This window comes from Alligator sinensis, unplaced genomic scaffold (genome assembly GCF_000455745.1).
Source record: "Alligator sinensis unplaced genomic scaffold, ASM45574v1 scaffold1007_1, whole genome shotgun sequence".
NCBI classification, from domain to species: domain Eukaryota; kingdom Metazoa; phylum Chordata; order Crocodylia; family Alligatoridae; genus Alligator; species Alligator sinensis.
Genome location: NW_005842605.1, coordinates 407,807 through 421,913, shown reverse-complemented (window position 1 = coordinate 421,913; position 14,107 = coordinate 407,807). Strand labels below are relative to the sequence as shown.

Sequence of the window (14,107 nt, the reverse complement as noted above, 5' to 3'; positions counted from 1 at the left end):
CTCTTTCCACTGCAAAACCCCTACTGTAATCCTAAAAGCTGACAAGAACCAGGAGAGTCAGTCCAGCAATGATGATGCACCACCTCCCAGATCACCCCACTGTCACCTCCAATCTCTTTCTGGAACCCAAGGATTGTATGGAATACCCGAATCCAGTGATTCTCAACCAAGGTGCTGGGGCATATTCAGAGAAGTGTAAGTAATTGGGTATCTGCTATCCATCTTGAGACAACAATTATCTTCTATAGGGTGATCTGGGAAGATTTATTATTATTTGTGTTACGGTACTGCTCCAAGCGTGTCAGGCACCGTTCAAACATTTACTGCCTGATCTGAAGCCCACTGCTGTCAAGAAAAGTTTATGAACATGAAAAGAGTTCAGGTAAGTCAATAAGGAGAAATAATCTCTGTCACAAAGAGCCCACACAACAAGGGCAACAAAATAAGTGCAGATGTGTGGGGGTGGTTACAAGCAAAATTACACTTTTTCATTCTTAATGCAGGGACTCTTCTTTTCTTTTTAGAGCAGGAGTCAGCAATCTATGGCCATTTTATCTGGCCCATGGAGCTGGGGGTCTTTACCTATGCCATGAGGAGATGCAACCATACCAGTGGCCAGGTCAGAAGCAGCACCCCACCTTGCACCTGAACTGGGCTGCTTTGGCTTGCTGCTCATAAAATGCTGTGAACCACTGCTATAGATAAATCAATGGTTATAAGAAACCATTATTTCCCTCTTAGCGTAGCTTAGCAAAACACAAGCAGGGCCTGATTCTCTCGTGCACCAGGTATTAGGGCTGTGCAAAGCTTCAGTTGCTGATTCGATTCGGAGGAGATTTGGCCCAATTCACTGGCCAAATCTGTGAATCCGAATTGAGTTGGGAGCCCAATAAAAAGGTCTGAATTGATCTGGAAAAGATTCCGAGAAGATTTGGAGATTTGGACAGTCCTCGCTCGCTGCTGCAGGGAGCTGGACCAAGGCTCCATGCCAGTAAATAGGGGGCTGGGGAGGGGGAGATCAAGGAGAAAGGAGGAGACCATGGGGGATCCCCACCAGCTGCCTTGAGCACCCACCAACTCCTACCTGGTCTCCCACCCCCATCAATGGCTGCCCTACCTGGCCCAAGCATCCCAGCACTTAAAAAAAAAAAAAAAAAAAAAAAAAAAACCCACAAAAAAAAAAAAAGACACACTCACTGGCTGCTGCAGCGGCCATCGGGGCCTCTGGGGACTTGTGGCACAGCCCCCACCCCAAGCAGCGTGGGGCTGTGGGGATCACTCCCCCACCTGGCAGCAGCTGGTGAGTGCTGAGTTTTTGTGGGTTTTTTTAAGTGCCAGGACACTGGGGTCAGGCAGGGCAGTCATTGACAGGACTGGGAGAGCAGGCAGGGGATGGTGCCTGTTTGATTCAGAAATTCAGTAGCGGTCCAATCTCCGAATCAGGTTCGGCCAAATCGAATCAGGACAGTAATTTGTACCACTGTCCCGCTAATCAGCTGAATCCGAATCTAAAGTAAATACCAGCTGCTTCATGCAGGCCTACCAGGTATAGTTTGTGCCACTCAGAAAGACTGGATGTTTCCAGAAATATCACCTACTGCCTGCATAGGAACACTCTTGTGAACACAAATGTCCACAGCAAGATTGGGGCTCCTGTTCATACTTGGCTTAAGGACTGTGTTTGAATGGAGTACACTAAACCAGTACTGCACTCAGATACAGTTCATTAAGAAATCTACATCAGTAGCACAACTTAGAACATTTCAGAAGTAGCTCTGCCTGTGGATGCAGATAGAAGTGACAATTTTTGCCTGATCTGGCCACCAAAAGAGGTTTATAGCCATGACCAAACAAGTGCATGGCTGCAGAAAGCTTAAAAATGGCTAACCGAGTGAAAATCTGAACCCTCATTGCATGAGGGGTCAGATGAAGACGTTTAAAAACAGTGTCTTCTGTAACTTCTGCCTGTGCTGCCTCCCAGCCTCAAGCTGTTTTCAGAAAGGAGGGGCCAGAGGGGAAGGAGTGGGTGAGTTTTTTTCAGCCCCTGCTGAAGGATGAGGTGGGTGTATTGGAGTGCCCCCCAAGGTGGGGGGGGGGCTCCAAATCACACCCTCCACCCTCCAGTACTGGCTAGGGGACCCTTAGTACAAGCTCCCTCTGCTTCCTTTCCCACTTTCCATTCTGAAAACTTTGAAAACTCACAGGGAGGAGGGGCCATCGCTACAGGAAAATGGCTACAGGCTCAAAGCCAGCGCCTAGATTCTCCTCCCGCTTGGATCCGACAGTGAACTTCTGTTTGTTCCAGGGGATTGTTGTAACTCAGATGCTCCCTGCAGTGTTCTCAGTTACAGCGGGGAGCTGCACTTCTCTCTGCACCCTTTGTGGTAGGGTTATGAATTGCTATTGGAACCACAGAACCAGTTTCCAACCCTAGCCATGCACCCTGCTGACTGTACTCCAAGCACATTTTTTAATTGCAGGAGAGCCCAGTCCATTCTGTAGCAATGATAGGCTCATTTCTTTTGAGAAAGTTAACTCAAGCATAGATTTGACATATTTTGAGGTGTTACTGTTTATAGACAGATGCAAAGCAACAGTTTTCTTGATTTCTACATTTACAGAGACTTTTTATACTACCTCCTCAAACCATTCATTTTTAACTACCTTCATAAATATCAAGATCAGTTTGCAGCTCAGGGGACTAATTCATCTCCCAGTAAAGTCCATGAAAAGATTCCAATGGACCTTGGACCCAGTCCAAACGAAGAAAGTGGCTAATTTGCAGCATTCTCCTAAATAAAAGTATTCCAAAGCAATTTCTCAGGAATGTACCTCTAGGAAATACTTGGCTTGCAGATTTGTTAAACAGCCTCAGGTTTATTTTGAAATGCAAAAAGGATACTCTGATATTTTTATTTGTAAAGCTTTCTGCATTACAGGAATTGTTCTAATTTCTGATGACTAGTCTCCATTTCCTGTAGCAAAGCCAATGCTAGTACATGATTTTTATCAAGTTCATCTGTTTCAAAAACACAAATTTACGCTGTCACAGCGTGCAATAAACACAGTCTCATATTTCTAACTGAGGTTTTGTTTCCCTCAGCTGGATTTTCTCTTTATCTATGAGGCTCATTTTTATTTCCTTACCCTGCCCACTTCAACACAAGTAACTTTTGCCCCTCCTTGACCTTCCTTCTGACTGAAGACTTAATGCAACTTTGGATTTCATCAATGATATACTGGGCTTTAAAGGGTCACTGGTTCACTAGCACAAGACAATCCTCTGATTCCCTGTCATCCTCCATGTAAGTGCAGTAGCTGTCCATACCTCTCAATCTCAAGAACAAGAAATGCCTCTTTATACCATAACCATAATCTGTACTAAAGCTTTAATAACAAAGTTATTTTTTCTGCCACATACAGAACTTGTTCTAAAATTAGTTGACCTAAACTATTACACTCTTCAATATTAACATTTTATTTGTAGTATGTTATTTATATAAAAGTAAAATACAAGAACAGCAGGGAATGCTGGAAAACATAAAAAACAAAGGGAAGATAACTATTTTAGATGCTACATTTCCCCCACTACTTCAGCTCAAGGTCTACAGTAGTTGAATTGAAAAAATGCTGGAAGATGAGGCAAGAAAGGAAAAATGGAGTTGCTAAGTTTAGAGTGGAGAAAGATGCGCTAGAAGGAAAAAGCTTTCTGATATTTAAAAAAAGCTCCATCAACATTTTTGTTCGATTTAATTATTTTCATTAAAACCTGATATTGTAGTAGTTTGAGTGAAGAGTATTCTAGAGGGCTATCCAATACTCAAAATCAATCAAAACCAAATCTGATTTTACAGAATTTTTCTTCAGCCACAAGGCAAACTGGAGACATGAATCAAACTGAAATAAAAAATATTTTTCTCTCCACAAGAGCAGTGAAGAGGACTGACAAAAAACTAACAGTCATAAGGTATATAAGGTTTCTGGACTAAGATTTTTAATAATTGGTTGGATATCTGAAGTTAATGGGAGATGCTAGATGCCCAAGTCTATTTAAAAGCCCAAATGTCGACTTGGAGGCTTAACTGTAAGAAACCCATTTTTTTTAAACCTTGGCCTTAGAGGCTACTTGCTGAATAAATTAATGCTCTGAATGCATATTAAAAAATGAAGCGCTGATATGACTAAAACACTACTGCAAAATACCACAACCATACAGAAGGGGAAAGCAAGCCAAGCAGATAAAATACAAATTAAAATATTTCTGGAAAAAAATATACATTTTACTTGGGAAAAATGCAAATACATTTCAAGGTACAACAAAAGGCAATACACTCCTGGCCAAATTAATGGAAAAAAACTGAGACACAAGCCTACCTTCACAAGTCTGTGGTATGAAGCAGGCAAAGCTGGGACTTTTAACCTAATTCTCCTACATCCTAGGTCAGTCCCTAACCAATGGGCTCATGGCTATTTCAAGGTGGGATCTCTGCCTTCCCATTCACCTTCCCCAACCTAAAGTCTGCTACAGGAGAGTTTTGAATCTTGCCAAACAACCGCCACAACACTTCTGCTGTAGCAAACTATTGACTTTTTTTACTTTGGTTTTGACATTTTTACAATACATTCTTGATTTGATATCTAAACACATTTCATTGAGGTTAGCATGTTCCAGGGTCACCTCTTTGTTAAGTTCCAATTTCTAGGCACAGAACCATCAAGTGACAAAGTTTCTACTGATTGGAAAAAACTAAACTGCCTCAACTATTTTAAAGCCAGATCTTAAAGTTCTCCTATTTTTGTAGGATTTATGAGTTGTATTTGTAATGTTGTTATTTTCTTTTTTATATATACTTGGCACTTTGAAAACAACCGTTGGAAAAGTGCTGCCTAATGATCAGTATTAGTGTATATTTCAAGTTTTTTCATACAATTATACAAATTTAGTCACCGATATAGGATATGACTTGCATATTTGGTATGAATTATTTTGAATACTTTTTTGCACAATATGTTACCAAAGGATATGGATTCATAAATAGGCAGAAGATAGGGCAGAGAAGCATCTCTGAGACGCTTGCACATTTATAGGCAACGACCTGCTTCATCAGATGCTAACACCTGACAAAGTAGGTTGTAACTTACAAAAGCTTGTGCATCTCCGAACCAGTTTAAGGTCCCTGGCAGACATGACATTTGTTGTATGTTGTATGCAAGTATCACATGAAAAATTATAACACGCCAACTGATCACAAATTAAAAGTCATCACAGGATGCTTTTGCACCACAAAGAAGATGCAGTTTCAATGAACAACTTTTATGGCTAATCTACCATTTTTATCCAGGGATAAATTGGTTTAATGCCTGGCATGTTACAGTCTGTCATGCAATACTTGCATATAACACGCAACAAATATAACATCTGCCAGGAGCATAAGGGCTACCCTGTCCTAACTTTTGCCTGACTTAAGGTTACTATGGCTTAACAACTGAGTAACTGAGAAACAGCATTTACACATACCGACCATGAAAAATAAATAACTCCTGGTCCTTTCAATGTGGCCAGCGCACAGAACTGTGTAAGGATCAGAGACATGTCTGTAATTGGGAGGAGGAGTATAGATCACCCATATATTCTTTCTTTAGCTTCTTCTGTTGACTTAGAGGCCTAACCAGTCACATCACTGACACACACACTAAACATTTTCAATACAAAGGGGAGGATCTGAGATGAACTCTTCATTGCTTCTATTTACCTACTTGTTACAAGCAATTTCTCCTTTTTGAATCCATTATGTTTAAAGGCTGGTGAAAGATAAGTGAAGGTCTGAAAACTCTGCTATACCAGATCATTTCCATAATGTATTATACTATATATGTTAAAGCATCACTTGCACCTATGTACAGCTAGTGAAACTTACTTATTCTGGAAAGGACGTTTAAATGTACTTTCTTGGAAAAAAGCAGTGTCTTCATACAAAATCAAATCCTTATACTTCCCAGCAAACATTAATAAAGTTATAGGGAACTATTCACTTCTAGATCATCAATTTATAAGCTCTGACCAGATTACATTAGAGATGCACTACCACAGTAACAGTAGTCAGGTGGTAATGATCGCAGTCCACCTCTAAATGTAAAGATATTTTCACTAGAAAAGAAAGAACAATAATGGCTTATTACAGTGCCAATAATTATCAGCCTTGTTGGGAGCCTCAGCAGAGAAGCAAGTCAAGAGGCATGAAAAATTCTCTTATCTACTAACATAGTGATCCTTAGCCAGGGTGAGACTCACTGTTAGATGTGCAAACCCCTACATGATTCATAAGATAAACCCAGAGGCCACATCCAGACAAGCATGGGCATTTGGTTCCCAGGGGACAAGTAGCAGCGGCACATCTTATGCCTGAGGTACTTGCCTCTGGGAAATGCCCATGCCCATAAATGGCAGGTTACCCCAGGTGGGGTAGGGGAGGCTGAGGCCAGCACTGTGCTGGGCCCAGCAGCCTTACCGGGGGTGCTGGGGGACTCCCGGGGCTGTAGCAGCAGTGATCCTGCCGGACAGAGCATTCTTACCTGTTGTGGTGTCTTTGAGTTCTTTGCAACAGAAGAACTGCTCTATTATTTTTTGTAGTAAAAAAAAAAAAAGTTAAATTAGTTTCTGAGATGGGGTAGTACTAAATTTGGAAAAGCAATGGAGGGGTCCCTTGAATCTAAAAAGTTTCAGAACTACTGTGTTAATGGAACACATTCATATCTTTAATGACTCATTATTACAAAACATATCTGGATCTAAAGAACAGGGTTTGATTGGGCAGTGTCCTCATTAATCCTTTCAAGTAAAACATTTTCATGGATATGAGTTTGGCACAGGCTTAATCCAGAAGCATTTGCAGGAGAAGCAGACAAATGAGGTATCATGGCTGCTATCACTGGTAGTGCAGGTGAGGTTGGAAAGGAGAAGATAGATAATAAGAGAAACAAGAAAGCATAGGCAAGGGAATGCAGATCAAAGTCTGAAAGGAAGCAATCAGACTGACAGACCTTGAGCATGATTTACACTAAGTAGGCTATTTTTACATACAGGATGAGCTTACATTTATTCAGATGCAAGATGAGGAGAAAGAAGGAGTGTATATACACAGTTTCCTGAATACTGCGGCAGGATATGGACATAGCACAGAGGAGAAAATAGTGGGCTTCACAGGAGAGTTTAAAACCAGAATTTTAAACTGGCTGGGGTTCGGACGACCGATGAGCTGACTGCTAGTCCCAGTCCCAGGACTGTTCCAGAGGATGGAACTGGCTCTGATTTGTCACTACTGTGCCCCATGGAAACCAGCCACCATGAAAATATTACACTCATTTTGAGGAATATTTCTGGGGCTGGTTTCCCATTTTATCAGTACATTCATTCCTTGAATGAGTGGCAGGGTTATTATTTACAGTGTGATTAACTGGGTAATCACTTAAGTATAGTTGTCCCAGCCACCTGTGGAGGGTTCAGGATTGAGAGTGTGGTCGGGAGTAGAAAGGTAGGAAAGGTTTATTGATTTAACAAACACACAACTACGCATAAATAACAAAACAAGAACAGACAATGATAATTTGCGTCGGCAAATTATCGGCAGTCCCCTCTGATGCCTGATGTACGACAAGTTTCTCTTCTGCAAAGCTCAGTGAAGTCAGGCGTCCCCAATCAGCGCTGTCCAAGAGGTACCGGGAAGGACCCTGGTATTCAGTCCATGGGCTCCTCGAGATCCACAGGCCCACCAAATCCAGGCCAGCAGCTAATCTTAAATCAGGAGCTTTTTTTATAGAGCTGCATCTTCCTTCTAAATGACTTCCAGATATGCCAGCCAATTCATAACTTTTGAGCTATGCTGATAACTTACAGCCATTCAGATTCTCTTTACTTCAGCTGTCCTTAGACTGACCAATAGCAGTACAAGCCTTGCATTCTTTTGATAAGGTTAATTTTTACTACGCCACAGGGCTTACTACCACTTCTATAAGGCTTTGCTAACTTTACTAGGCCTCATACTACATACAAGGCCTCACTATATCTTTGACTTTAATTAGGCTGTAACAACAACATATAACTTAATATCTGAACAAATGACAGAAAAACACTTGGTCTAATCTTCATAGAGCCTTCAGCAAGCACCTTTATCACACAGACATAATTTTCAGCTGTCACATATAGTGTCTAAGAGAGGCCAACTAGTACCAACCATAGTGAAAATTGGGGCTGGAAGAAACCTGGAGAAATCACCTAGTTCAATCCTCTGATCAAGAAAGTACCGTTTCTTTTTAAACTATCCCAAATAAATGTTTGCCACTTAAAACATTGGACACTTTAAAAAGTCCAGTGACAGACATTCCACAACCTGTTCAGTGCTTATCCACCTTCATAACTAGAACATAACACAATTTTCCTTTGCTGCAATTTAAGCCTATTCTTGTCCTTCCCCACAGTGTACATCACAGGACAATTAATCAACATTCTCTTTATACCAGCCCTTCTTATATTTGAAGACCATTATAATATCTTTTTTCTCTAAAATAATCCGAGTTCTTCCAACAATTTGCCTCACATGCCATGTTTTTAGACCACTAATCATTTTTGTTGCTATCCTCTGGAGGACAATTTCTCCAAACTGGGCAGAGTTAGTGAGGCTTTGACAGTGATGCTTTGACAGTTGTCAAAGTGAGGTTTTGAGAAAGTAGACTTGTACATGGTGCTCCTGTTAATAGGACTACAATAATAATCATAAGAATTATAATACACTATAACCTCATAAATCCTGATCTCAAAAACCTGGAATTCTCAAAATCCAGCACTGCTCTGGGACTGGCCGCCACTCTCTCTGCCCGCCCGATGCAGAGGGGGAAGCTTGCATGCAACAGCTGTTGCCACCATCCACAACCCCATGCTGCCGTTCTGCATGCAGCCGCTGCCCCGGGACCAGCCATCGCTCCCCCCACCCCCCTCCACTCTGTGACCGGCCACTCAGGTTTAAAAACAAATCAGGCATTTTCAAATATCCAGCAGGTGCATGGTCCTGAGCACACCAGATTTATGAGGTTATACTGTACCTAATTTCCACTAAGTTATTAACTTTTATTGCAGCAAAATTATGCTGTACACACTCTGTGATCCATGATCAACTTCAAATCATCTTCAACAGTACTGCAGTCTAACCACTTGTGTTTGTCTATTTGACTTTTCCTTTCTAACTGTGGTGTTTTGCATTTGTCCTTACTGAATTTCACCCATGCACCTCAGACTATTTTTCCAATTTTTCAAGGTCATTGATTCTTAATCTTGTCCTTTATAACTGTCTCCTATCCTGCTCAACATAAACAGTACTTTACCCAGTACAGATCCTAACAGAACCTCTGTTGATACCCCCGCTTATATGATATTGAGCTGCTCATTCTTTGTAAATTAATTTGGGATTTGTTATAGCTTCCGGTTTTTTTCATGTCCTTCTCACAAATTATTTAGCAGCATTTGCGGATTTGTTGAAATCTGACAGGGACGTGCCATAAGCACTTCTGCTGTGGCTTTGAGCTTACAAACTCTGGGTAGTCAACCGTGCACCTCAGTGCCGTACCAACCCAGCCCTCAGATAATAGCTGTAATTACATGAGCAAGTGGCATCACCCACAGAATAAATGCAAAGATAAAATGAGGGCTATAACAGAGCTCTTTGAGACCCACAGTAAAAAGGGAAATGGAAGAAGAAACCATATAAAGGAGACTGCGTAGCAATCTTCAAGCTAGGGAAGGAAGCTGAGAAACTGAAGAGGGCTGTATCTCAAGAATTAAGAAAGAAGCTGTTGAGGAGGGCAAGATCACCATTGTCAGGTTCAGCTAGGAAACTAAGGTGGATAAAAATGAAGTAGAGCTTTTGAGAAATGATTAAGAAGAACTTGTTTACACCATGGAGCAAGCAGTTTTGAAGGATTAGAAAGAACAGAAGCTAAACTGGAAGGATCCATAGTGGAAATGGAGAAAAAAACTGAAACAGCTGTACATGGCTCTTCCCCTATGTTGAACGAAGACAGGATGAAAGGAGGAGGAGAATATCTTAAAAGTTAGGTAGGGTTGAGGATTTTTTTGAGGATGGGGGAAAGTTGTCATCTCTCATACTTTAAATGACAGAAAGAAGAAGGTGATAACAATTTAAAGAGAGAAGAGGACAGTATGAAAGATGGTGTAAGAGAGGTCAGGAAATAGCAAAATGTGGTTGAAGGGGTAGGCGGTGCACCTAAGGGAGAAAGCAGGCAAGTACAGTTAGTGCCAATTTTTGGAGAGAAGGATAAAAAGGTTTTTGGAGATCCTTAGTGGAAAAGAGGACAATAGAGATCTGATCAAACATCATTAATATTGCTGGAAAAAGTTGGTATGAAAGTGTGTGGAGAAGGTACACACAATTAAAGTATTAAGGAAAATTTTGTATATGGCAATTTTAAAACTTGAGAAATGTTATGGCCTGCGCTGAGACATTCAGATACAGTATGCCATGTATCACAAACAGTACAAGTACTTTCATACTCACTTTTTCAGTGTTTCTCTAACTTTTGCATCTTTAATTTCATTTTGGAGATCCTCAAACTTCTCAATTGAAGTTAAGTTACAGAAAACCCTATAGTCAACATATGGAGGAATCCCATGGTCACGCCCTCTCTGGATATTCATAGCTGCCAGATCCAGAGCCACTGAATGTGCCATGGAGAAAAGCCTCTCAGTCAACTCCAAATTCAGAAGCTGAGTAGGTACTCGCATTTTACCAGCAACTCCAAAAAGGCCACGAAGGAGTGGATCAATACCCCCTTCCCGGATTATTCGAAATGGAGAAAAGAAAGCCTTGTGTAGAAGAAGGTGGCCTTGTGGAATTTCTCCAAAGCTCTCATTCAAACGATAAAGAACAGGATTGATCAATGTGTGGCCAAATCTAAAAGCAGCAGTTGCAAAAGCATTAATAATCCCTGCATTCACATTAGGGTTATAACCTCTGTATTCGCCCATCATCTTCATGCCATGATTGCCAAGGATCTTCGGTAGCCAGTGACTATATGTAATATATTGCATCTCTGCACCAACAATCTTTCTGGCTTCATTATAAACTGTATCTCCATCCCAATGTGGGTTCATTTTCAAGAGTTCCCTCGCTATGCGATTATGTTCACGGAACCACAAGGTGTGCATAGCTGTTAGACCCAGCTGCTCATTGGCTCTGTGGTCTCCTGCCAGGAAGCATGGTATAGAGCTTTCATTTTCATCTTTTGTGCATTCAGTTGGTGGACCTGTGGCAAATGGTAATAAGTGCTTTCTAGAAGATGGGACCAGTAGGCCTTCTTTGAGGAGGCCATGGTGATTTGTTTTATCCCTTAGCTCTTCTGACTCCCTCTCAGAACTTGCATAGACATTAGAGGCATCAATGTAAGATGTCAGATGATTAATTTGCTCTCTTGCATAGACTGAATTCATAATTAAAGAGGTCATTCCACTACCACAAACTGGGCTTGAGCGAACAAAGAACATGCATTTCGAATTTGTCACTCGAGAATCATTCTGAGGAATTATGACAGGGAAGCAAGGCGGATCATTAGTGCACACTGAGCTACAAGACTGCCCATCAGAAAAACGAGACATACTCAGGGCAGGCACCGTCTGATCCAAGTCATGGTCTAAAAATTGGCCCCACTGCATGAGCATATGAGTGTATCTGTCATCAGGAGTTACAGTCTCTGTACCAACCATTTCTGTTGAGATAAGCCGTGGTAGTGGAAGGGGATAACCATTATACAAAGTGTCATGATTGAAACCCCTGGGTATGTTAAAGCCATTTTCATACACAGGTTTAAGGATCCGTTCAAAAGCAGTCAGAGAGGCTCCCAACATTGGGTACTGTAGATTGTTACATGTTCCATCGTAGCTTCTGTATTTTTGATGGAAACAGATGTTAGAGCAGTCCGGGAAGCGTCTATGAACTGTACATCCAGAGAGATTGGCAATCAGACTGAGGTAGTGTGGGGAAACCAGATCATTGTAGCGAAATTCTGAAACACAACATTTGAAGAAATTAATTGATCTTGTATTTTAAAAACAACTCAAAATCCATGTGAAATTCTTAAGATTCTCAATACTAGTATCATGGCTGTACCTGGATAAAAAGCAACTGTTTTGTAAAATGTTTGTCAGGAGATAAGCTGCACAGATTTCCTGATAGGCTAGGGATCTGCTCCTACTTTAGCCAAAGGCAAACCTATTGATTGAAATGGGAGGACTGGGTTGTAAAGTTACAGCCACAGTGAAAGATTCAACAGTTGTAGTGGGAGATGCTGTGGAGAGCATGAAAAGTAATATACAGAAATGAAAAAAACAACCACAAACCCTCCTCCATACAATAGGTTAAATAATGGACAAGATTCATGTCATCAAGTTTTAAATGATATTAAACCAGAGGAATATGGGTTAAAATACCAAGGAGATGAGAGGGCAGACTGTGGAATACTTTTAAATGGGAAGAAGATTTCTGGAAGGCAGTAGTGCTGAAAGACAACAAAGAGTGATTAGTGACTAGCACAAATTAACCCTGAGTTACCAATGCAAAGCAACAGCAAAAAACATTAATGCAATTTTTGTTTTTAAGGCAGAGAAATCGTGTCAAAATAGTAAGGAGATGATAATCCCCAGTGTGACCAAACCCAGAATATTTCTTTTAGTTCTGGAATTTCAAAGACGGAGGATGTAGATAAACTGGAGAAAATTCAAAGTACCACCAGCATCATTTGAAGAGCCAAAGGGACTGAGATACGAAGAAAGACTAAAAGAAATAAGAGCTTGGCTAAACAAAGGCTAAAAGGAATATTAGAACTGTCTACAAATATTTGGATGATGTAAACATTAACGAGAAAGAATGCCTCAGGGTAGCACATAGGAGGTGTGTTTATAACTAGAAGTGATAGAAGGCAATTAGGCAAAGAAACATATAAGCAGCATATTAGAAAACATTTTTTTTTAAAAGAAGAACATATTACTTTTGCCACTAGAGGCAGCTTCTAGTAAAAGTAGGTCTCTATCACTCACTGCCCTTTAACAGTGATCTGAATAAAGCACTGAGAAATAAACTGCAGGAATGATTCGCAGACTGGCATATATCTTCTCCATCTCTACCTTCTACAATTCCATAAACCAGATTACAATAACCAGCATTAATCATAAGATAGCATCATAAATGATACTGAAAGTAGTTGTCTAGAACTCTTGCATGTATTTCCATTGTAGCTCAATGGACATTAAGTCCATTCCCTAACAACTAAAAACATCCAAAACACAGTGGTGCGCACCTTTCTGTCCCCATGGGTCAGTTGAGTTGCATGGGGCCAACCTGCAAGCTTGATCCTGTCTGGCATCAATCCATGATCATGACCTAGTGTGAGGCTGATGTGAATCAGCCACCATCAGTGCATCAGATCCATCTGCAGGGGGACCTGACAGGCTGGGCCCACCATTCACTGGCATGATCTTGCGTGTGAGGCCACATCATCCAGCTGCAGGGCTGTCCCTGGGTCTGAAAATCTAACAGCAGGAGAGCTGCAAGTAAACACTGTTACCACTCCCCCACTAAATTTTTGGACCTGTGGGGAGACTCATGGGCCAGATGACATAGCCTCCTGGTCAGGATCTAGCCCAGGAGTGGGCAAAATATGGCCCGCAGGCTGGATCTAGCCCACCAATAAATTTGATCTGGCCCACAGGTGGACGGCCACCAACTCATTGGATTTGATCTGCGGGCAGCTCCAACCATCACATGGTGCCAGGGCGTTGGGTAGGACTGCTTCTACCCAGCAGCATCAGGCATCTGCTATGGACCTGCGTGGGGATTCTGCTGCAGTAAGAGGGCAGCGTCATCAGCTGTGGATGCCACAGGCTGGTTCAGAATCCCAGATGCAGAACCTGCCAGTGCAGTGGAAGCTCCAGTCTGGAGCCTCAACCCAAAATCTGTCAGCAGCATTGGCCATAGACCCAGGCAGGAGCTGCTGTCATGCTGGGCGAGCATCACCATCTCCCTCTCCTCTCTTCTTTTCTGCTTCT

The 14,107-nt window shown here is 41.6% G+C and overlaps 1 protein-coding gene across 1 annotated transcript in view; it reads right to left on the bottom strand.

The window, feature by feature from the left end:
• PXDNL (peroxidasin like) overlaps nt 1-14,107 on the bottom strand; it is a 352,571-nt gene that overhangs the window by 45,374 nt on the left and 293,090 nt on the right. The window contains exon 18 of the mRNA XM_014524383.2: nt 10,566-12,069. Within this exon, the coding sequence (XP_014379869.1) occupies nt 10,566-12,069 (1,504 nt within the window). The remainder of the gene's footprint in view (nt 1-10,565; nt 12,070-14,107) is intronic.